At 39.3% G+C, this 24,078-nt stretch overlaps 1 protein-coding gene across 5 annotated transcripts in view; it reads right to left on the bottom strand.

Moving 5' to 3' along the window:
- The window catches only part of MCTP2 (multiple C2 and transmembrane domain containing 2), a 121,927-nt gene that overhangs the window by 12,771 nt on the left and 85,078 nt on the right, over positions 1-24,078 (bottom strand). For all 5 annotated transcript variants that reach the window (XM_059858596.1, XM_059858595.1, XM_059858597.1 and 2 more), the window contains 2 exons: positions 7,638-7,760; positions 4,753-4,794 (listed from right to left, as the gene is read on the bottom strand). In XM_059858596.1, coding sequence (XP_059714579.1) covers positions 4,753-4,794; positions 7,638-7,760 — 165 coding nt within the window. The remainder of the gene's footprint in view (positions 1-4,752; positions 4,795-7,637; positions 7,761-24,078) is intronic.

Below are 24,078 nucleotides of genomic sequence, written 5' to 3'. Positions count from 1 at the left end.
CTCCTAAGCCGAGCCCAAGAAGAATCTTATGTGAAAAACCCTAGGTCATAATTCAGTTTCTTTCTCTATGCACAGGCATGAAATGCAGGGGGCTTAAGAAGCATTTTCTGTACATGCTCATGTTTTCAGAAACGTGTAAAGCAACCCGAAGTTCACTGGTATTGCCTCAAGTTTTCAAGCAGTATCAGCAGTCACAATACAATAAAACTCAATTCAGGTGAGGAACACATGCTTAAGAGGCAACAAGAATCAATCCTGAATGGAGATAAAAAGTCACCAGTCATCTTTCATTTAAAAACTGGAAAGGGAAAGAAAATAAATTTTGTCAAAATAAGTGCTTTCTCCTGGAAATACATGAGACTTAAGAACAATCACATGGTTATTAGACTTAAAACTACTGGATCATCATCTATAATCTAGGTAATGATCTTCAGCAATTTGGGGTACAGGAGAAAGAAGTACCTACTCATATATCTGGCCAATTCAAAATAAAATTTAACAACATTTTCAATAGTTGGAATTTTTAAGGGAGGAGAACTCCCTGAGGCTCATCTGCTGGGTCCAGTGACCTGCCTAGTGCTACTTTTTTCCAGAGATTTAGAGAAGTTACAGTGTTGGCTTTTACCTACAACTAGGTAGGTAATTCTCTCTAAGAGGGAGAATTCTGGAATGCCATAGGGCTGCTTGAGGCTTCTCTGTGAGGATATCTAGAAGTCCTCTGCAAGAGCCTCCTTTCAACTCCTCTCCCCATCACCTCCAAAACCTACGAATGGGTGGCTCATGGACTGATATAAGAACTGTGCCAATTTATGAAATGCCTACCGATAAGAGCAGCCCTGGAAAATGCTGCTGTGCAAATAAGATTTAACAAGAGACCATTTAACTTCCAGTTTCTTGCACAAAGAAGGCTCCCAGGAAAAGAGCTAAGCAAAACCAAAGCAACCCCTGCACTGGGTCTTCTTGCCCATAGTTTTGTGGAGGACGTGGATGCTCCTTGTCAGTCTGAACATACCCTGTGTATCACGGGGCATTTTCAAGTCCTTACCATCACTTCTCCTCAGCAATCTTAATGGGTGATGTTGAAATATTATATTGCAATTGTTGTATTGAAGAGAAAAAGAAAAAACTAATGAAATTATTTATACTTCCAGGGAAGAAAACAATGAGATGATATTGTCTTGAATGACCTTTCCTAAGTATGGGGATATAGCATCTTACACAATAGACTCTTGGTTCATGTTTCAATTACTGACCTTTACTGCGGAGAAAATTAATGCAATTTTCATCGTAATCCACCCGTACAAATAAGATCCATACGGAAGGTTTCCACATGCTGAATCTAACTCAAATGGAAAATGTCAGCTCTTTGCTACTGGATGAATTTGACTTTAATTTGTTCGGCTGGAGTCTTTTTGAATTGTGTTCATAAAACTTTGTATATCTTCGGTACCTATTTTTGACATAGAATTTCCTACATTAAAGGCATTGAATTTTTATTCTTTGGTGGTTTTCTTCCACTTCTGTTTTTTTTCCAATACATGAGATACTAAACATTTCTTGGAAGTTGCCAAATAACTTGGCTTAAAGCCACAGCATCATTTGACTCTTCCCTGTTACATTGCACTAGCCAAGCAGGACTACACTGCCTCACCACAGGACAAAAACTCTCAAAAAACCCCAAAAAATCAACAAAAACTTCACACAGGAACTGTTGTTGATTTAGTTTTGTCTCTGATTTTCTTTTGAATCAGTTACCAGACACGAAAATAGTAGTAAATTAAGCTTTGTCTGTTGTGGAGATGCAAACTTTTATTCAGACAATGGAGAAGACTCCAAGGCTCTTTTCAGTCAGGGGCTATGACACAATCATTCACAAGGTAACTGTCTGCTCTTGAAATTCTACAGTCATCATCAGAAACAGAAAAAAAAAAAAATAGAACTGGTCAACAATCAGACAACTTAAACTGAGTTGCATGCAGCTTGTCTATACCTTCTCACTGGCAGACCAAAGATGCTGCAGTGATGTAATTTTAAAACAATCCTTACTCAGGCTGACAGAGCCCAGAGCTGACAGGACGCAGCCTGAACTCCATGTCCAAGATGGCACAAATCCGAGAAGGCATTTATCCACAGAAGAGCTGGTGCCAAAGGGACAGAGCACTGCTATCTTTTACAGCCCTCCATGCTGGTATGTGAGGAGGGCAGAGGGGGAAAGGATGGGGGAGTCAGCAATTAAGCCCTGTCATTTAAGACAGATAGTCTAGGTGGAGGGAGTTAATCTGCTCTTGGGTTTTTGAACTAAGTGTCTGTGTATTTATAATTTGTAAACAGTTCATCTCTTCGAGGGTGTGTTACAATTCCCAGAAGCACGGTCTGTTATGTCTAACAGGCAGCAGAACCCAGAAGGGCTCTGTGTGCAAGTATTTTGATACAGCAGGATGACAGGAAACAGAAACAGTGACCTTGTACACCACAACCCAACTAGCAGATTTCAACTTTGGGAGCTCTTGTATTAGGGAGGAAAAAAAAATACACAGACTTCTTTTTAAAGTAGACTTGTCTGTTTAAATGTTGACATTGCCATGAGATAGTGTCATAAAATTACATTTTTCTTACGCTCCCCAGAGAGCATTGGCCACCCTCAGACTTGGAAAAGTGTCTTAGAATGTACTTAATGTAATTAAAGATGTACCTAATGTACTTAAAGATGCAAGTCGTGGGAGTGCAAGCGTGGCCCATCACTGCTGCATGGGGGTACACACAAGGCACAGTGAAGACATTAAAGCAATTCTGCACAGCACTGGCCATGGGACAAATGTAGGGGCTGGGAATTGTCTCTTCTGGCAACTCTGTGCCAGGATTCCATACACAACAACTGTAATGTTGGGATGTAAAGTGTTATCTTCATGAGAAAACCTGCTGGGGGTATCTGCTGTGAGAGGCTTTAGCCAGTGCTACCAGCTCCCTGGGTCAGAGAGTCCTGGAGTTTGTGTGGAATGGAGACAGAGGCAGCTCCCATAACAAATTGGTAGGGCCAAACCATCACCAGCTCAATGATGACTCCCAGGAGTTTTATCAAACGTGCACACTTAGTTAAAATAAACCAAGAAAGGGAATGACAGTGAAGCTGTTTGGGGGGAGACAAAAACCCAAAGTCATTAAATCCATATTGAAGTGACCCAGTGTATTTGTACAGAGAGAACCAAAGTCACTGGAGTTAAATGTAGGGTAAATGTAACCTATAATATCTTAGCAGCAATGAATCTATAGCACACCACAGGAAACAGAGGGTTTGATACCTAATTAGTACATTCTTACTTCTCTTTTCCCACCTCAGCACTTACAAGGGAAAATTACAACATTAAAATAGAAAAAATGCAAATGGGATTGTTCTAGTGAATAAGTTACACCTTTAGGCATCACAAAAAATAATACTTACAAGTGTCTAGAACCAGGTACCCACTAAATAGAAATTATTGACTTCTACAGATACACAGTATTCTTCTAAAAAAGATGCAACTTTCATTTAGCAACTTTTGAAGAGTTTCAGATATGAGTCCATTCACTTGACACATTTTACAATACAAAGAGTAAATAATAAATGAGAACATTTAAACAACCACTGTGTGTTGCAAGAAACCTGTAATTCAGCTGGACTGCCTAAACTTCACTTTACAACTTTGACGGATTTCTGGTTGCTCATTAAAACATAAGCACAGCAGAAGAGCAAGTTAAATTTAAGTAACTATTCCCATCAATTAGTCTGCTGAGCTTCAATCCTAGGGGCTGTGACTGAGAAGAGTTAAGGTGCACTCGCTAGCTGCATTATTGATTTGCTTCTTAATGATCAACAATTTCACTGCAGCATTTTTAAAACATAGAATATTCAAGAAGAGTCTTATTAACTTAGTATGCAATTTGAAAGTTTCACATCCCCTCATGAACATTTTCTTCCTAGCAGCTAATGTTCCTTTGCATGCTGTTGCTCGTTAAATAATTCCTCACCTTTTAGCTTTAAAGTATTTATAGATTATCAGATCCTCCTTCACTTACTTATGTTTTTTCAAGCTGTATACATTAAGTTCTCTTAATCTTTCTTCATATGCCATGCCCTCTAATCCTTTTATCATTTGTCACTGTGGTTTGATAAACTTGGAAAAAAAATCCAATGAATTTTTCACAGTGAGAAGAATGAGTAAGTATGTTCCAATAAAATAAAAAACAGGCCTTGCCAATTCCAATTCTTTCCACATTTCAGCTGCTGAACTAAAACTGTTTTTCTGTTTTCCCAGGCTCTGAAAGAAATGTTGAGAAAATTCTAACCAGCCCTCCACAAATCACCAGTTCTGGCCTACTGAAGTGGAAACGCCAAATCGTTTGGGGAAAGCCATGAGCAGGGAATGTCAAGCAGCAGTGAGGGGGGATTGCACATCCTTGTGTACATCTCTGCACCTCCTCCACCACACACACCCCTGCAGGAGCACATTCATGAGTGTGTGCCCACTGCAAGGCCAGGCACAGCCTGGGGCTGCTCAGAGTCAGTTCTTGTTCAGGTCTCGCACAGATAGCCCCACTCTGGGATGTTGCACAAACCACCCCCTTCCTACTTTCAAACCTGCCAAGCAGCAAACTGCTGAAAACTGTTTTCCCAGTTAATACAGACAATAACTGAAGATGTATGGACAGATTATTTGTTTGTGTTCTCCCACGTTCTCTCTGATCCTATCCAACACAGTTGTGAGATATGCTTACCTTATCATCTTCATCCTCATCTTCATCCAAGCCCATAAGCTCCTGCAGAAGCAGATGTCCATATTACAAAACACAACATCTTTTTTTTAGTGACAGGCAATGTTCAAAAAGCTTATGATACTCCCACTAAAACTTTCACTATACAATTTTCTCCCACTTCTATTGAAAGTCATTGAAAACCCCTCCACTTTCTCCTTTCCAAAACAGCATTTTATATTCAAGGACCTTTCTTTTTTGTGGTATTCTGAACAAAGCATGCAATACCCTACACAAATTTTAAGTCTAAATAAAGCATTAGTGGCTGTGTCCAGTAATCTGAAGGCAACAGGCTTTCAAACACATTGCCAACTTTTACTATCTGTAAACAGCTTTGTTCTCAGTCTTGCAAATGAACCAACTGGTATGTCAAGGCTGAGGACTCTATACTCAACTTGTTCCATCCCCACTGCCACAATGACTGCTCCCTCCCTTTAGGGCCATTACTGAAACATTAGACTTTAGAAAACACATTAGTATGAACATAATCAATCTCACATAGAATCCCAGTCAGATTTCTATGCAGCATTATTTCCTCCCTTTAATTTCTGTGCTGACAGGTAGGACAGAAAACAAAAGACTTGGCAAAGGCTTGGAATTAGGAGCACTTGGCTTTCAATTCAGGTATTTAATAAGCTGAGCCTTTAACAGGGTCCTCCAGTTTTTTTCTTGGTTATTTAATAGCTACATTTGAATCTGTGTACTACAAGTTTAAATACAGCAAACATGCAAAGAATGTGAAGAATCACAATAAAAAGATGTTTTGAATTTAGGGTTTCTTAGGGGGTTGGGTGTTTCTCTTTTGGGGTTTTTAAATTTCTTTTTTTTTTTTTTTCCCTGAAGAGCAGTTTCATCTAGGATGTAAAAGGTACTGGGAGTTCAGATAGCCAGATTTATTCTTTGGCTCTTTGGAATACCCTGAGCAGTTGAATTAACACTGATCATGGTTTAAATTTCTATAGAAGCTCCCCATCTGTAAATCATAAAACATTTTACCAATATTCACGAATTTAGCCTCCTGGCAAGTGGATCAGGAGTACAAGGTTAATACTGTTATTCACATTTTATAGCACAGAAATCAGAGAGAATTTGAGGTTCACTTTTGCAAAGACTCTTGCTTGCATTCCTCTGTATACACAAAATGTGTGTGCTGGCACACAAAAACCAAAGGCAGTGAATACCCAGCCAAGGCCTGAAGAAGCAAAAAACAAATAAATGACTGTGTAAAAAGCACTGGCATTTTGAAGAAAACCTTTTCTCATCTGCAGGACAGATGTGACTGGGGCTAGCACCTGATTGTCTATTTTTGACCTACAGATGGTTAGAATCATAGACACACATAAAAAAGGAATCAGGTAATATTAAAGGCACTTTGACTACTTGTTCCATATGATCCCAATCCTGCAAAGCACTTTGGCAGACGTGTGATTTTGCTTATGCAAAATGCACCCCTGAATTTCATGGCATGGCAGTGCTTACAGAATGTGTGACAGGAAAAGAGCCAAATTCCTGATGGATCTTTCTTTAGTATTACCACAATTAGCTGTATTTTTAGAAATAGCCCTTTTGCAGTGTCCATCTGATGCTCTGCTCAATTTTTCTGTCTTATGTGAGACTCCCCTCACCTGAAGATGCAACAAATTCACCACAGGGGTGAAGGGAAGGGGCTGGAAGGCATTCTCTATGTATTTTTTTTTCTGGGTAGGTTATTATTGTTATTTTTTACTGTCTTTTGTATTAAAAACAAAAACATCTGTTTGCCTGGGATTCTCCCACATGGGAAGTTCTGCTTTTCTTGATGAAATCAAGTAGTCACTGAAGACACAGAATATCTTTCTGCATTATTCTGGACTTGGCTGAAATTGAAGAAAGGCATTTCTTTTACCATGTTTTCAAATTAAGCCTCCCCTGGTCTGGATAATGCAACTTCTTCTGTTTTCTAAGAATCTTTCCACTTGGAAGGGGATGAAAATTAAACCAGCAGCAAATTTTTCACATGAAAACTAATAAACCTGCCACTGAATTTTTTAATTCTAGGATATTATGCCTTTGTGCAAAATCCACTTGATTCATTTAGGTAAAGGTATGGTTACCAATGTCAATCATCTTTTAATCAGAAGTTAGAAAGAAGCAATTCTTTGACTTCCATTTCATCACTGTATTTATTTCACTTTTAAAAACAGAATATTATGGATATTCATGAATTTACTCTCTTGTCAAGCTCTAATTACCATTGTTAAAGACAGTGGTCAACATCAAACAATCATTTCATACCCCAACAGTAGAACTTTGTCACACTTGTTGATTATTTCTGTGTTCAAACCTTTCTTTGTTCTCCCAAGTTAAAACCCAAAGCCTAAATTTCTGGGGGGGAAAGCCCCATTTGTCTTTTAAGAGCTGAGGATGGAAAAGAGGAATAAAAGCTTCTTAAGACCTCAGATCAGGACAAGGCTTAAAAGAACTACATTCTCTTTTGGATCCTGTTGACTTTCCTCTTCTGTGAAACACGAATCATTAGTGTGCTGCAGAGTGCAATGGCAGGAGGGGAATGGCTTTTAGGAACTTGCTGCTTTGCAAACCTTTTTTAATTCAACTGAAAAACGTCTGTAGGTATTTAGTAAGCGAAATCCACCTCCTACACACTCTCATCTTCTTCTCCCACTACTCTGAATGGTTTATTGCTCTAATTGAATAATGAAAATTGAGAGGGTTGAGGTTTCTTTTCAGTAACTTTGAAACAAGAGCATTGTTTAGCTACACCACCAACTTAATGCCATCAAAACGCATGAACCTCACCCAGGGCAAACTGGGGCTGCCAGAAATGTTACTCTGCTTGCCACTCTACTTGCCTGGGCATCCTGGGCATTATTGACCTTCCCTGTAGTGACGAGGGAGAAGTTGTATGCAAAGAGCACCAGCAAAGCCAGGGGCACCATGTACAGCTCCACGGTCCAGACGGTGACCACAAACACCTGGGAAAACACAAGTGTGGAAGGAGAGAGACACCTAAGAAAGGCTGTCAGTCATTATCACTGTGCACATTCATCCTTGAATTTCTGCTAACCCCACCCAGATTATTATTATTTTGGCAAAGAAATCTGCTCCCTCTGTTCTGTGTGAGTTCATTACCCTGCTGCTCGTTGGCTTCTCCTCCCCAGTACCTGAGGAAGGAGAAGCCATGAACATGAGGTCAGCCCAAGGCTTTTCCACTCCTTCCTGGGATCCCTCCAGCCTGAAAGCCTTTTGTACTTTGTGCTGGTGTACAGCAGATGCACTTAGAGAGGTAAACCTGCTCCACTCATCAAACTCCAACTGCCAGGGGGTCCTTCCCAGGCTAGGGAAGAGCATTTTCCTCTTGTGCAACAGGAGCCACGGAGCTCCCTTGTCACTCCACAGGGGATGATCAGCAAATGCATCTTCACCATTAATGCACCTATGCTCTTGGCTCAGCAGCACAGGGAAAGGACTGTCCCCTTGCAGGAGGCAAGGCCTTAGGCTGCACATGATTCCTGGTTTTGGAAAGGGATCCAGTCAGCCTAGTCTCCATTCTCATGCTCTTGCACAGCATATTCTGATTTCACTGGTTGTTTGGAGTCTCTTTTCCTAAAAACCAGTATGAGTCTGTGTGTTTGGACTGGTATCTGACAAAACCCACTAGAAGCAAAACCAGAAGCCAAACTGGAACCTGAAAAACACAAATAACATCAAGGGGATCTAAAAAGCACACAGGATTTTTCAAAAAAACTGCATCAAGCCAAACTGCAATCCTATCTTACAAGGACCAACAACACCTGAACAGACTGCAAACTTGGAGGGGTTGGCAATGAAAAGTTAATAAACTAAATCCAGAACTGCCATAAAATGTATGTTGTGATCCCATTTCCTTTTCTACTCATACATAGTGTTTCCAGAAGAACTGCCTAATGCTGGTAGCAACTTGAAGCTATTTTAAGCAATCTCCTTCAAAGACAAGGCACAAACACATTTTTCTGATTTTTCTTTCCCCAAAAGAAACTGGCTTGATCAAAAACAACAATCACATTTTTAGAATAATACAGGTAAATGGAAATGAGTCAGATCCAGTAGAAGTATCTCAAACAACAACAAAGGGAAAACTCTATGGGTGATGAGGAAACTAAATCTCTACCTCCCCTCATCCTTGGCTTGCCAAATACTACATATAAAGACAATGCTGGCAGTTGCAGAATGGGACATTAATGGCAATGAATTTTGTGTTATGGACCTGAAAGTGTAACCACACTGTGCCAAAGGAACACTTCCCATTGCATTCAGCAGTGTGAGAATTTACACCCCCACACGACAGCAGCTGTTTTAACTTTTTAAACAAAAAGACTTTGTCTGATGTCAGACAAATGGCCAGTTAATACCTACCATGGGCCAAACACAAACCAAGAAACAATGCCTGTATCCATAACCATGCCCAAAGAGCACTTGCATTTTCTGGAGTGCACCTGATTTCATGTTTGCTGTTGCTATGCAAGGAATTCAACTGTCATCCTGTTCTTGGCATTTGTTGGCCTGTAAAGCAATCTTCAAGATATATTCATTTATAAAATGGGCTGACATCCAGGAAATATATCCCCATGCTATTGATTTGCAGCACAGGAATGTGGAAGATTATTTGCTTTTGGGTTGTTTTTTTTTTTTTCCCTTTTTTCATCCTGTTGTTCAACATACTAAGAAATTAGAAGTGATAATGATTCATACAGCCACATTTCATGTGTAAGCAAGACAACAGAAACACGTGAATCCAGGCCAAGAATTGGTACTTGATTTGTCTTATAGGAGTCTTGCATAACTTTAGCTAATAAAACCTTCAATAGTTTTGATTTTCCCAGCTAAAACATCCCCCAGAAATGAAAAGTTCTAACCTGAACAAGTTCCTCTGAAGCTATTCCAACTCCCTTGGATGAATATATGCTTGTCTTTTAAGACAAAGTGAAGGTGATAACAGCTTCTGTCCTACCCTAAATGTTACTTCAAAGAACAAAGACCTGTTACTGTACATATCTCCACAGTATCTTTCTCAGGCACACAGAGATTAAAAAAATAGAAATACATATAAACATACATCCGATCCTTACATAAATTCCTTTCACAGAAATTCCCATTTCCAGATATTAATTCAAAACATTTGCCTCAGCTCAGGGGAGGGGGTTGCATTTGCACCACCTCCCTGGAGTACAAGCAAACTCAGCCTTCCCTCGAAGCAGCAAAAAGACCCCACCAGCAGCCAGCCAGGCAAAGTCCTACAAGGAGTCAATGAAGCTCTTGGAGAACCTCTCTTCATTCACTCAGTTGCAGGACTTGACCCAATTTTAGTGCATCTGTCACCATCCTATGTGAACATCACCCTGCTCGGCTGCAAGTGCAACACAACCTTGCAATCACAGGTCATTCAGGCAAGCTACGAAGTCAAGACCTTGGTGATTTTAGATCTTACAGTACATTTTGTGTATTATTAAGTTTCAGACCTCAAATAAAGCTTCATTACAAAATCTCACTGTAGGCTCAATGGGTAGCTGAGGCATGCTGTCTCCTCCTTTCTAATGCTGGCTGGTTAATCAGCTGCTGAGTTGTAACTCAGACAGTGAAGCTTTGATAGAGCTCCCACATCTCCTTAACAAGAGCTGCTTTGCTGCTATTGCCACAGAACAGGGAACTTTCATTACTGTGACACGACACAGACACAAGACAAATTGATTTAGCTATTCAGAAATTATTTAGCCTCGGAGGTATGGGAAATGATTGCTGTGAACATACAGTACATAATAAAAGTTCAGTGTGTTTATAGAGCGAATAGAAATATTTCTGCTGTTCTAACAGCCTTTTGAGTAGTTCTGCAGCATCAGTTTTCAAAGCAGATCCCAAGCAGGCCCAAGTCCTATTTTATCAACTTTCAGGGAGCTCCCTGACACTGACCACAGCACCAGCAGCCCTGTGACACAGATACCCACTCCCCAAATGACAAGGTCCTCAATCATGCATGTTTTTACTCTCTCCTCAGTGATACTTTATGCCTGGGAGAAGTTCTTGAATTATGCTCCCTTAATTATTTTCTTATCAATAGTTTCATGCTAAAACTCAAGAATGCTTCAGCTGCTGATGTAAATAACAGCTAATGCAAGGAAGAGTATCTTCTTGATTTCTTGTCATCCCCAGTCTGCTTTTGCCTAATGCATAAACTAGAAAGAGAATCCATTAACAGGTTCAGATCACTTTCCCAATACCACAGAAGTCAGGGACACAAACCATGGCCCTGCTTCAAATGATCCAGTTTCAACAAACCATTCCTTTCTTCAATGTTTCTTGTTGTTAGACCAAGTTCTGTCAGACACAATCCATTACATTAATTGATACTTTTTCTGCTGGGCTTCACACTGTTCATGGGGGAAGTTAAAAGCACAGCAGCCAATTTCTAAACTAAGAGTTAAAGTAGTAGAAGCGAGTTTTCTACACTACTCCTTTTTAATGCAGTTTGAGAGTATAAAAGCCTATTATAGAAGTGAGCACTTTAATTCACAGCATTCTAAAACAACGATCAAAATAGAAACAGGAATGGGATAGACCTATCTTGAAGGGAAAGAAAGAAAAAAAAAGAGCTCTTGAAACTAATATTTAGACTAGAGCTCTACCTAAAAGACAACAGCAATATCACAGCCTTGGAGAAAGGACCACTTGATTTCAGCTGATTAATGTGTTGCTATTTCAAAGGGCCTAATAACTACAAGTTAAAGCTCTGGAGGTTTGGGAGCCGTTTCATCTGAAAATCATTGAAGAGGGGTCCAACTGTTCCTGTCAAGAAGCATGGAGTTTGAACAACCATGAGAGTGGCCCTTTTGACAGCAGCACAAAAGATGAGAGAAGGCAGCCTCAACTGAAAGTAAAAACAAACCCTTAGAAACACGTTTCAAATCTGGTTTTTCTGCCGCTCTGGTTCCAATTTAGCATCTGACTATTAAGACCAGATTTTAGACGGGTGTCTACTAAAATATGCCCATAAAACATTTGTCACCAGCAAACCCACAGTCATGGGATAGAACAGTTTTAAGAGGCTTAGAAACCTAGCACCAGATAGGATTTTCTACGTGATTTTTCTACACAATAATTACAATTTTTCCAACTGTAAGATTAACAGGCTCTTTTTGACCTGGCAAGCCTTTGTGGTGCAGTGAGGGATGCCGTGTTGTGTGACAGAATAACTCTTGGACAACACCAGTGATGGGAGGAGAGTGATACATTCCATCAGATGGAAGAAATAAAAGTGAAAGGAGATTAAATGCATGCAAGGAACCTATGGCATAAAGTTATTTTCTTGGTCAGTGCAGGCTCCAATGCTAATGAAATGCCTCATCAGCAGAGCTGTGAAAAATATTGCTTGAAACTCCAAGTTTCAAAACCCACAATTTAACTGAACTCTAAACTTCTAACAGCTCCATCAAAAGTTTCCTCGCGATTTATAAACACTTTCTGTTTAACTTGTGAAGGCACAAGAAAAACTTGGGCTGATACTGCTGTGAACGTCCAAGCTTGGTTTTGAACTAAGCTACGCTAAACCAGATCAGTGAATTTGATTTGAAACAGAAAGACATGCTCCCCCTTATCTACAGGAGAGAGGAATTCTGTATTTTTAACTTATTTCTGGGCTACACACTTTCAAGTTGCCATGTACGCACAAATGAACTCCATAAAAAAGGAGAAATTTTTGAGAATAAATATTCAGGGACAAATTCTCTATTTTTGGGGGGTTTCTAGGCTTTCAGTCCCTCTGCTTCAAACAAAATACAGGATATTAGCCAATAACATAAGATACCGGTTCCCCAAAAGGGCACTCAAATCCCTTGGAGGCAATAAGCCTGTCGACAACAAATTATTTCTGACAGATACTTATTCCTGCCCTTAGACAGGGAGAATACAAGAGCAGAGGAGAGAATGAACACACTCACAGAGAGCAGTACATTTGTGCATATGTGCATATATAGCTGTGCATATGGAGACATCTCTTCCAGATATGGGCAATATGGATGCAGGAACACAGCAGTGCTGAGCCTCCACTGACAAAAATCAGGGTGCCTGGTGAGGGCCCAGCCTGACTGGAGTGCAGCAATGAGGCTTGTGGCTCTTGGGCTGGCTTTGCACAGAATAGTGAGAGCATTTAAAAAAAAGAGAAATTATGAAAAAGAATGGAAATTCTCTTAATAAAGCCCCATCCAAAGGCACAGCAAAAGAAAGGTTGAGGGAACCACATAGCATGTATTTCCCACTAAAGATCCCCTGCCAAAGATGCATTCCAGAGTCGCTGTGACTGATACTCTCCTTCCCACATTCACCTGATGCTCCCTCACCTCACAGCGTGCTCTTACGGCACTTCACAGCCACGAAACTGGAGCTCAAGGAGGGTCAGTTCTGAGCAGAGTCACTCCCTCATTTCAATGCTGTGCTGGAGAACGTGGCAGGAAGAGAAATTACACTTAAATAAACCAGCACTGGCAGAAGAAACCTATTTACTTTAGATTCAATTTGTTTTTTGTGTCCCCGGCAGAAGAACGGGGAGCATCTCAACGGCGGCGCGGAACGTGCGCTGTATTGAACGGCAACGACCAAAATCAAAAATGACCTGAAGGAATGGAGGGCTTTAAATATTTATACCACATTACAAATCATCTCTGCATTGCTCCACACACCAGCGTACAACTCACTAATTTTTTAAGGGTGTACCAGAAGGAAAAAAAGCTCTTTGAAGTAAGTGTGAGCACGACCGGAATTCAAAAACAAAGACACAAAATATCCACTTCAACACCCCAAAAGCCAAACCAAAGAATCAAAATGTGCCCCAAAAAACCTCAGTCTGCCTAACGTGTGACTGCACAGAACCGAGAACTAGAAATAAAGGACATGTTTGCACAATTTGTTTTACCAAGTGTATGAAGCTAATGGTCTTTTTCCTCAGGTAATGCCTTGGATAACAAACCAGCCATGGTTGCCCAACCCAGTTGTCTGCATAGGCTAAATGATACAAAGCCATGTCCTGCTGCCATATCCACATCCCAACTCTTCTTTTCTCAACTGCATCTTGCTGAGTGAATAGCCCAGGATGAGCTCAAGGAGGAAAAGGGGGGCCCAGCTTGTTAGGAAGTACCCAACTTGTGCTTGACAATTTGCATCACATATGAGGATTCAACAAGAAAAAGGAGTAAAAGAATAAAGCCTGTGGAGGAGGATGGGAACTCTGGTTAGCATGGTCACAATTTTACAAACTATCCAAAAGCAAAAGAAAAAAAAAATGTTCCCCGCTCCCAACAAAAAAAAAAAAAAAAAAAAGAGATGCAAAACCAACAAAAATAGTCCCAAAAACATGTGAAAAAAACTCATACTGTTTAAGTCAATATGTGTTAGGGCCTTTTTTGTCATTGCCTGATTTAGACTCTTCAGGGGGATCTCATTTTCTCTGCTGCTGGTAGGAAGTAGAGACTCATTTGTGTTTTAAATGAAAGCTGTGATTCATGTGCAATCACAGGACTCTTAAGAAATGGTGCTTTAAGAAGAAGCATGTTCTGCAAAAGTCGCAGAGAAATCAGAAGAGCTGACAATATTGCAATCTGTTCTCCACCATCCTCTTGGGACACTGCCGTCGGAAACTCCATCAGGGAAGGTTGGGATGCTACACTCAAGACTGCAAACACTTACAAAATGTCCCCACTCTGAGCCTGAATTACTGTTGTCATTAACACGTTCAATGGATTTATCCCCTACTCGTAACAATACTTGGAATCAGAAGGAGATAACAACAAAACAAAAACTAAGCTAATTAAAAAGCAACGGTTTTCTTTTATTCTGATTATTTTCATGTCATTGGTAATGAGGATACCCAGCCTAGAAAAGTGGAACCAAGATCCGTGGATATATTTCTGTAATGAGGAGGTCAGGGAAGAGGCAGTCAGCCTAAATTTATTTCACTGAACTTATCACTTGTAAAGCCTGTGTGTAATTTAAGATTTCTATACTGCATTCCAGCTATTTGACAAATACCTGGCACACTGGTCAGTGTGGATGATAACTTCCAACATGAAGGGCTGCATGCCTGGGGGTGTCACCTCTCTCCTCTAAAATATCTGCATTTAACCCTCAAAGCCAATACCCACGAGTCTAGTGGGTGCCCCTGTCCAATTTTCTTGTGGCTCCTACTTTATCCCTAATCCCTATAAGAGGTTAAACCAAAATCAGCTCCAACAGGAGTTTTGGGTTCTATATTTATGTACGTACAACAGTTTTAGAGTAAAAGATTTCAAATCCTTTTAGGCGGCAGACACTGAAGAAATAGCTGTTTGCCAACATGCTGACTGGTCTAATTTTTCCCTCATGCTTTTATCTAACGTATTTTACATTTCCCGTGCCAAGTAAAATACAGTTAAGACCCTCAAGCAGTAGAGCTTAAAATCAGGAGGAAAAAAAAAAAGGAAAGAAAAAAAATATTACAACAGTTTTCTATGTTTTGGGGTAATCCTCAGGGGATAGGCCAGGGGAATAAATCTGCATGCTATTTCTAAAGGGGTTACTATCAGAGACCAAGGTGACTGGAGAAGATCCCAAAACAAAGAGGGGGTGACATTCAAGTGAAAAAAAAAAAGCTATTGTCTTATATCATAGATAAATTAAATGGTCATTTTAAATTCCCATGTTCTGTTTATCAGCAGGGTCATAGCTCTGGAATTATTCTCATACACAAAGTTATAATCTATTTGCAGGGAAGACAGGCATTAAGCAAGTTAAAAGCCTGATCTTATAGTAAATAATTCTTCCAAAAAGCACCAGAAAAAAATATTTGTGCTATTTAAAAGAAGGGGAAAACATAGGCAAATTTTATTTATTCTGGATAAGGTGAACACCTTAAAAGGGTCATGAAAAAAATTATTGTTAGCTGAGCTGATAAATGTCCACTTATTTGGAGATGGATTTGTTAACATTTTGAGAAACATTAGCAACAAGGGACAGATGGTGACGTAATTGCTCAGCAGTGGAAGGAGTGGTAGTGGAAGTGCTCTTAAATTTGAGCTCTCAACTGGGTTCCAATTGGTAACAAATGGGAGTCTTAAATGATTATGTTTATACTACTTTAATGACTCCTCCTTCACATTCATAATGTAAATTAGAGCTGAATGGGTAAAGGAAAAAGGGCTCTCTAATAAAGCAAACATGTTAAATTAGACTGTGTTCAGTAAGAATCACACATAAGGTTACTTCCCTGGCATCTCCAGCTATGGCACAGGAGAAAAAGAAAAAAATCAAAAAACAGGTTTGTAGAATCTGGCAGTAAAGCCAGACAAATGAGGAATAGATGATTGTAGCACCATTGGTGCAAATCTCCCTTGCACTCTCTATTCCAAAACCTCCAGTCCTAAAAAAAAACATTTCCAGACTGAAATAGTGCAAAGGAACAAAACAATATTTTTAAAAAATCCCAAACCAGTAAAACAAGACCACAAACCCAGAAATCTAAAAGCACCTCTAAGGCACATATAAAACAGTGAGATTATATCCTTACAGGCAAAGAATTCCAGATTATTTATTCTCTGTCCTTAAGATGTACCTGGGATTCCCCAACACAGCCCCATGCCACAGCCCAGAAAGTCTCTTTATCTGCCTGGGATAGATTTCCCATAGTGAAGAGGAGAAATGCAGATCATAACCTCAGCCCTCCCCACACCTGACACACACCCAGGACACCAGAGCAGTGTGATTACACAACACTTAAACAATTCCAGCAGGTTCATAATCTGCAGTGTGACAAAATTGCTGCATTACAGAACAAATGCATGGAGCTGACTGAGGCTCACTGTAATTATACCCTGGATATGTTACCATTGTAAGCTAACAGCAGTGACACACAAAAACACCCCCTGTGTATTGACAGCATGACTATGTAATAGAGATTTTCCACCAGCAGACCTGTAGCATCTTGCTTTCCAAAAGACAGAATAATCTTAAGAAAAAAAAAAAAAATTAAAAATTGCAAGACTCCCGCAATTTCAGGCAGCTGTTCAGGTAAAACTAAAGCCAGGAGATTGTTTATTTTAATAAAGCTATTATATGTGCAACTCCAAATTAGGAATGGCAGGAGACTGGGGGATGTCTAAACCATCACCACCTGTTTGCCCTGAAAATCAATTAAAGTCACACTATCACAGCAATCCCTTCCTAGCTAATAAAAGTTATACAGCTTCAACATGCAGCTTTAGGTGCTTTGAGGGAATGTGCCTGAAATCTAAATCCTGAGTCTCACATTACTTCAGCACCAAACACAACTCTCAACCTCTGTAAAATTTACTTTTTTGGGGTTAGAGAAGGTGCTAAGAGAAAAGAGATCCCGAAATGCTGTTTTGATGCAGTGGATTGAACTAATAATCAGTAAATTCTAACGATTCAGCCAAGAACATTCTATAGAGTTTGAAGTAGGAGAAAACTGAAGTCCTTTATGACACATGCCTGTTCAACATATTCTGTGCTGCAGAACAGATCCAACTTTACAAGTTGAAAGCAAGGGCAGTAGAGACATCCCAAGTGTTTTAGTAATTAAACGAATATGCATAATGAACCATATGCCCAAAGGGCCTGTTCTTCATGTGGGCCAGATTTTTGTTTGAATTTTTAATTTTTATATACAGATGAAACATTTCATGTAATATAGCAACAGTGCAAAGGAACATGCTAAGCAGGAAGGGAAGGAGGAACTACCCATCTGAGAACGATCAGAATACACTTGATGAATTCTGCTCCTCAATTTCCGATTCAGAGCCAAGAGAGCTTTAAAAAAAAAAAAAAAAAGAAAGAAAGAAAGAAAAAATCTTTTTCTCCTTTGAACAGCTGTATTACTCATCTGCTCAGAGTCTAGAAAAGAGGCATTGAATATATGTATATTTATATAGGTCATATTTATACATTTATGTGTGAAATGGATTTGATACACCAACACATTTAGATGCTGCAAGACTAGCAAAAACACAGACACTATCAAATTGAAAAGCTTCTGATCCACCAGAAAAAATAACTATAGGATGGCTCTCTGGTCGGCAGGACCTGTCATGTTGTGTGAGCTGCAGTGAAACAGGACACACTCACATCTGTCTGTGAAACAGGAACGGGCATTTGGAAAAAGATGGGTCAAATTCCACTCCTGTTACAGTAATGCTGCCCTGCTGTGAACGTGAGGATACCACGGCCTTGTTGCAGAAATATTAAATCTCCCAAGTTCTCCTGGGGTGGAGCTGTGCTTCTCCTCTCTCAGCAACATTTACCTTTTTTGCCATCCCTTGCCCTTAAAGTACTTTCCAAGCAAAAGCAAGATCCTTTGCAAATGAAAGTTATTTCAAATATCTGGACTTCTAAATAATAAACTGGTTCTTTTAAGGGGTTCTGATCCACTGGGCAAATTTCTCTTTTGCTTCAAAAAACCAGTGACACTGTTTTTTTACCACACTGACAGGTACTTGTCAGTGTGGACATTCTGGCTCAGAAGAAGAAAACTTTCCTGCCTTGAGCTTTACCAGCTTTCTGAGTTTTGTTTCAGGTTTTATGGACCAAGAGAACTCAAATGCTAATCAGACTTAGTGAGGGAGAGGAAAATTTTGGGAGTAAACAGCAGAGTGCCTCCCAGTAGCTGAGGTGTGGCACTGCCCTGGGATAAACAAGCTGTGGCTGTGAGTGCCAAACTCAGTCCCACAGAGATGTGCTGGGGAAGCATCAGCCCAGCAACAAGGGAGGGAGACCATACCATGAGCACTTCCCAATTAAAAGGGTGACTTTTCATCAAATTCAGCATTTAAACTTTTTTTGGCACTTCAGGAACTCCTGTAACCAAAAGTGGCATGGCAATGTAGGAGCAACCCTGGTCTCAAGACTTAAGAGTATTTAAAAGCTGAAATAGTTGCAAATAGGAGCATTCGTTGCTCTCAGTCCTAATTTGGGGTCTGTGCCTTTGCCACTGCTGGGTCTGCATGATCTAGTGGTCTCCGTGGAAAGACAGATAAACTTCAACAGCTGTCAGAAGACAAAAATTGACAAGGAGCATCACCTTGCCTGACTGTTTAAATCCTTTAAGGAAGTGTTGCAGCAATTAGAGAGGGAGTTTAATCTTTGCAGAGTGCATTAACACTCTCCGACCTCCCAGACAATAGATCAGGCCTCAGACACATAATGCTTCCCTAAGGCTTTTTAACCAGAGCATTTGATCTCATCCTGCTCTGTGTGTCTTACTGTAGGTATCCCTGGGTGAGACAGGATTCATTGGACACTGAAGGACCACTGGCTCTGTCAGTATTCACACAACTTTCAAAAAAGAAAGCAGGGATTGCTTTCATTGCAAGGCATGCTGCTGCAGAAATACCACTTCCCAGAAGGAGAAAAAAAAAAGAAAAAAAGAAAAAGAAACAAAACAAGATTAAAACCATCCAGAGTAGCTCTGCAAAATGTCTTCATTTTTATTAATCTCATATTTCCTTTCTACTGCCACTGTTTATTTCCCAGCTTTGGAATATAAATCTATTTTTTGGAAAAAAAAAAGCTTAGATTAGTTTTTTATTCATAGAAACAGTTATCTGATAATAATTTCAAAATACTTTATTTCTTAACCCCTGCAGAGGGACTTAAGGGAAAGGGAATTAGGAAGACAGGTCTAATTTATTAAGGAAATTGAAATGTATCATTGCAAATAATTTTCCCAAATGTGTACATGGAAGTATCTGGGGAAGTTTTCTTAACTGCTGGAACAAGTCATCATCTCATTCCTGATGGGCATATTCAGTTAAAAAAAAAAAAAAAAGCTAATATCTCTGTATCAATTATGCATTTCCCATTTAATATTCTAAACATTTTAAGAAAATTTGCTTAGTGAAAATTTTTTAATGAAATTAAACCGTCTTGCCATCATGTTCTGACAGAAGCCACATCTCCTATGGCCAACACATAATGGGAGGTTAAAAGCAGCTCACTGGATTCCCACCCACTGCTGAAAACTGGGTGCTGCACTCTCCCTAAGCACAGGGGGTTCTCCCCCCCCATGCAATGCATTTGAGGTACCCTTTTGGCTAAAAATATTTAGATGAGGCTATTAATGCTTTTCATTAGCAGCAGGGTTTTCTTTTAGTTTTGTAGACCTACAAAAAGTGCCTTTTTGTGGAGTTCCTGCATTACAAAAAGGTTTGGCTGCTGCTGAAATGGGTATCTCAAATTTGCCAAGCCAAGTGCATCACAAATGACAAAAAGGTCACATATACCCAGTATATTTAAAAACAAGCAAGCCTTCAAAGTCAAAGTGTAATGCAGTTATTTCTAATCTGAACAAACAATAGAATGCATCTAATGAAAGCTGACAATTGGCTTTGGTACAGAGATGTGCTGCTCTTCTCTTCCATTAAAAGATGAAAGCTGAAGGGAAGTACAGAAGACAGCGACTTCTCCCAAAACAAAAGTAGAAAGTTCTGAACCTGAGCTAGCAAAGTAGTTAAAGGCTGTTTTAGTGTAGACTTTGGCTCACCTTTGGCACTCATCTCTCAGTAAACATGCTGACTTTACACGGGTAATGCTAAAGGTAAAATAAATCAGCATATTAGACTGGTACAAAACACTACATGTTTTACATATTTATTAACATTTCTCAAAATCGCTGCACTACCTTTAGAAAAGAAAAAAGGAAAACACACAGAAAAACACCAAAAGAAACCAGCAAAGCTTGACTACAGTGTGGATGCCACAATTAAGAAGAAGAGATTTAATTTTCATGAAGTTGTGGGGGAAGAGATCAAAACTCTATTGATGTTATTGGTAGCAGTGCAAACCTTTACTGTGGAAGCAGTCAAATTTATACATAATTAATAGTAAAGTTTTTTTTTTAAATCAGATTTCTGGAATTTTGCAGTCATCCCACCACTCCACATTTATTTCCAACTGAATATTTAAAAAAAAAGAAATGTAAGGGACATACCCTGATTTAAGGTATTTTTACTATTACTGCTAGCCTCAAACAACCCAAGAACTTTCTGGTTACTTAAGAATTACCTCTAAGTTAAAGCACATCTTAGTTGCTAATAAAGAAAAGTAAAGCTAAATGAGAACAGGCTTTTTTTAAAAGTATATTTGCTCTGCAGCTTCTCTACTAATCTCTTTTTATTTCAGAACTTGTAAAGGATCCAATTCTATCTTATTTAAAAGAAAAAAAAGCCCGACAAGCAAACGCCTGAAGAGAAATCCCTCAAGGTGTATCTGTCTCCATCATAAAACCAAATGTTGCATTACCTTCAAATAGGAAATTTCTTCCAGTTGTCACGATTTCTGCAACTGGTGTTACATTAGCACTGAGAGAAAGGGTGAATTAAATTAAAAATAAAATAGTTCAAGCAAGAGAAAGAAAACCTGCCAGAAAAATCTGACAAAAGCTTGAATGTCAGAGCTGGCTCATTCCTGAGGGTCCATCGCCATCTACAGGCTTTTCCTCCTCTCAGAAAACCTGATCACTCTATTCACACAGCATTTTTTCCCAAAATGGGGATGTAGATTTTTTAAACTGATGTTAAACAACACAGGTTTGCTGAAGCTAATGGAGTTACAGTGATTTAATCCACCTACAGATGTGTCTCTACTTATTCCCTCATTTTGGAAGAATAAAAACTTCCTCTATGTTTCAGGGGAAAGCAGTGTTGCTCTAAACTTACATTTGTGTTAAAAAAAAAAAAAATCTACCTTTTTAAAACTAAAAGGAAAAAAAAAAAAAAACCTGAAAGGGGTGTTCCACCAATGACATGGGCAATAATAGTCAATATCTACAATTTTCCTGTAAAACTGAGGGTTTTAAAGTACTTTCTAAGAGGTGTCAGGTCAAGGTAATGTGAATAATGAAACAAACCCAAGCAGATGCTGACTGAAAGAAAAATCAATACACCTGTGGCTCTGGAGGAAAAAAAGAGCACACTAACTATAGGAATTTTTAATTTTAATGGAATTTTCACTTCCTTATATATACTTCTTTCATCCCACATGCCATGGGTTTCCTGCCTTTTTTGTTTGTTTGTTTGGGCTGAGCCTTATGTTTTTCCCATACAGCTTGCAGAGTCTAAATCCATGCCAACTTTGGGAATTTTACAAATAAGCTTCTCAAATTCTGGTATTTCCAATAGTGGTGGGTAAGTAGCTTCTGTCTCACACTCCTGTTTAATGAGTCTCACGCAGATGCAACATTCATTCAACTCAGAATACTAATTTCATCTTTGTTTATGCAATTTCCAGTCTATGAATAAAGTGAACTTTCAGAAAAAGCACCAGGCAAATTGGGAAAATGAAAATGACTGAATCCTGACATGGAAAATCATCTCTTTGGGATCAGATAAGGTAGCAAATTATTGCAGATAAATTTCTCTTGCTGTTCAAGCTGCCACTCAGTTCAGAAGAATTACAAGTCAGAATCTTGTGATAAGAATCAAAAAATTCAGAAGATGCCCATGAGTTTTAATCTGAAGTTTCTCTAAAGAATTTAAGACTGCAAAAATAAATACAGCACAAGAGAAAAGCAGCTTTCAAGTAGTCGGCATGTCAGCCTTGTCCACATTTTTGGTGGCAAATTCCTAAAGTCAGAAGGGAGATTGGTAACATAACCATAAAAATCATGAGCTAAATTCACCTTTGACATAATCCAAGTTTTGCAATTTGGTTGGGAGTAAAGGAACCAGTGCTGCCTTGCTGGAGAGAGAATTTTACCTTTACTAAAACAATAGTCAAAGGTTAAAAAAAATAAATAATTAAATGCTAATGTGGGATTACTCTCACAGTTGGGAGAACACAGAATATCTGCTAGTGAGGCAGGAGTGTTAGATACAGGAGTTCAGCAGTGTTAAATATACAAATAAACCCAGCAACAGGCAAGAGTATTATTTCACTGTGCTGAGCAAAGCAAAATAAATACAAGGCATGCAAAAATAAATAGGAAAAGTACAAAATAGCAGAAGATCAACAACAATCTTTTGCAAAGCTTCAGGACTTTAAAAGACACAAGGCGTTATATATGAAGGAAAAATAAAAAATAAAATTTAAAAATAAATTAAAAGGGCTTCATAAATCGGTGAAAGTACAACACAATATAGCAAACTCCAGCCAGACCACAAAGAGGGTTTGCTCTTCATAAACATCAGATCAGGCAGCTAAAATTATTACCAAAGCTCTCTTGTAGCTGTCACCTGTGGTGGGTATAATTACAGGCTACTGCTGCAAGCACGCCCACGTCATATGGCAATAAAAGGACCTACAGCTTGCCAAGACCAGGCAGACAATGGAGAACACACACCACCTGACGAGAGCCCAAAAAGATCAGCCAGGGAGACTAATAAAAATGACAGCTTCGAAACAAATGACAAAGCTTCAACCACAAAAAAAAAAAGAAAAAAGAAAAAAAAAAAAGCTATATCAAATTAGCTGGAAATGCAAGCACTGAGCAGAGTTCTCCAACAGGTTGCAACTTGAGCACAAAGGGAGGAAGAAGGATTTGTGGATGCCTTTAGTTCAGGGTTTTGCTAGAAAGAGCCCTTTTTCATTTGCCTTTTTTTTTTTTTTAATTAGATAAAATGTTCCCACATTTGACCTTGGCTTTGTGGGCTGTCATTAAATAGCCAAAGAGATGAAAACTACATTTCCAATCCTGTTTGGGAGACTGACAGACACACGTATCTATTCAGCTACCTCAGCACCAACACCTTCCAGGGATAAATCCACACACTATAACAAAGCTGAATTTCTTTCTCCCTGCCTTAATTCTCGACTGGATGCCTCCATACACATTCCTGCTGACCAGCTGCACAGGGGCTTATCCTACACCAGGACTGTTCTTTTACCCAAATACTTGGACCACAGTGTTGAACACACACAGCCAAGGTATTAAAAGGCTTTATCATCAATTAAACCCAACAAAATGCAATTAAAGAGGGAGAGGCAGTGATTTAGGTCTCTCTCATTACCAGGGCTGAGGGAATCATTTCGATGTGATGCATTCAAGTTTTGAGTACATGACACAGAAAGCCTCAAAAATATCAGCACAGCATAATTTAAGAGGAAGATCCCCAACCCCAAAAATCAAGGGAATTCCTATACAGGGTAAATGCCTTGTTAAGAACACACAGAGGAAATGACTCCTCAGATGCAAAACATAGTTTTGCTTTTATTTTTATTTTGGAACATTTCACTGGTAAGAAGCAAATCCCCAAAACTCCTGAGCTGGAAACATAAGGCCATCCA

The sequence above is a fragment of the Haemorhous mexicanus genome, chromosome 13, assembly GCF_027477595.1.
Source record: "Haemorhous mexicanus isolate bHaeMex1 chromosome 13, bHaeMex1.pri, whole genome shotgun sequence".
In the NCBI taxonomy this organism is placed as follows: Eukaryota; Metazoa; Chordata; class Aves; order Passeriformes; family Fringillidae; genus Haemorhous; species Haemorhous mexicanus.
This window is presented reverse-complemented; position numbering and strand designations above follow the sequence as displayed.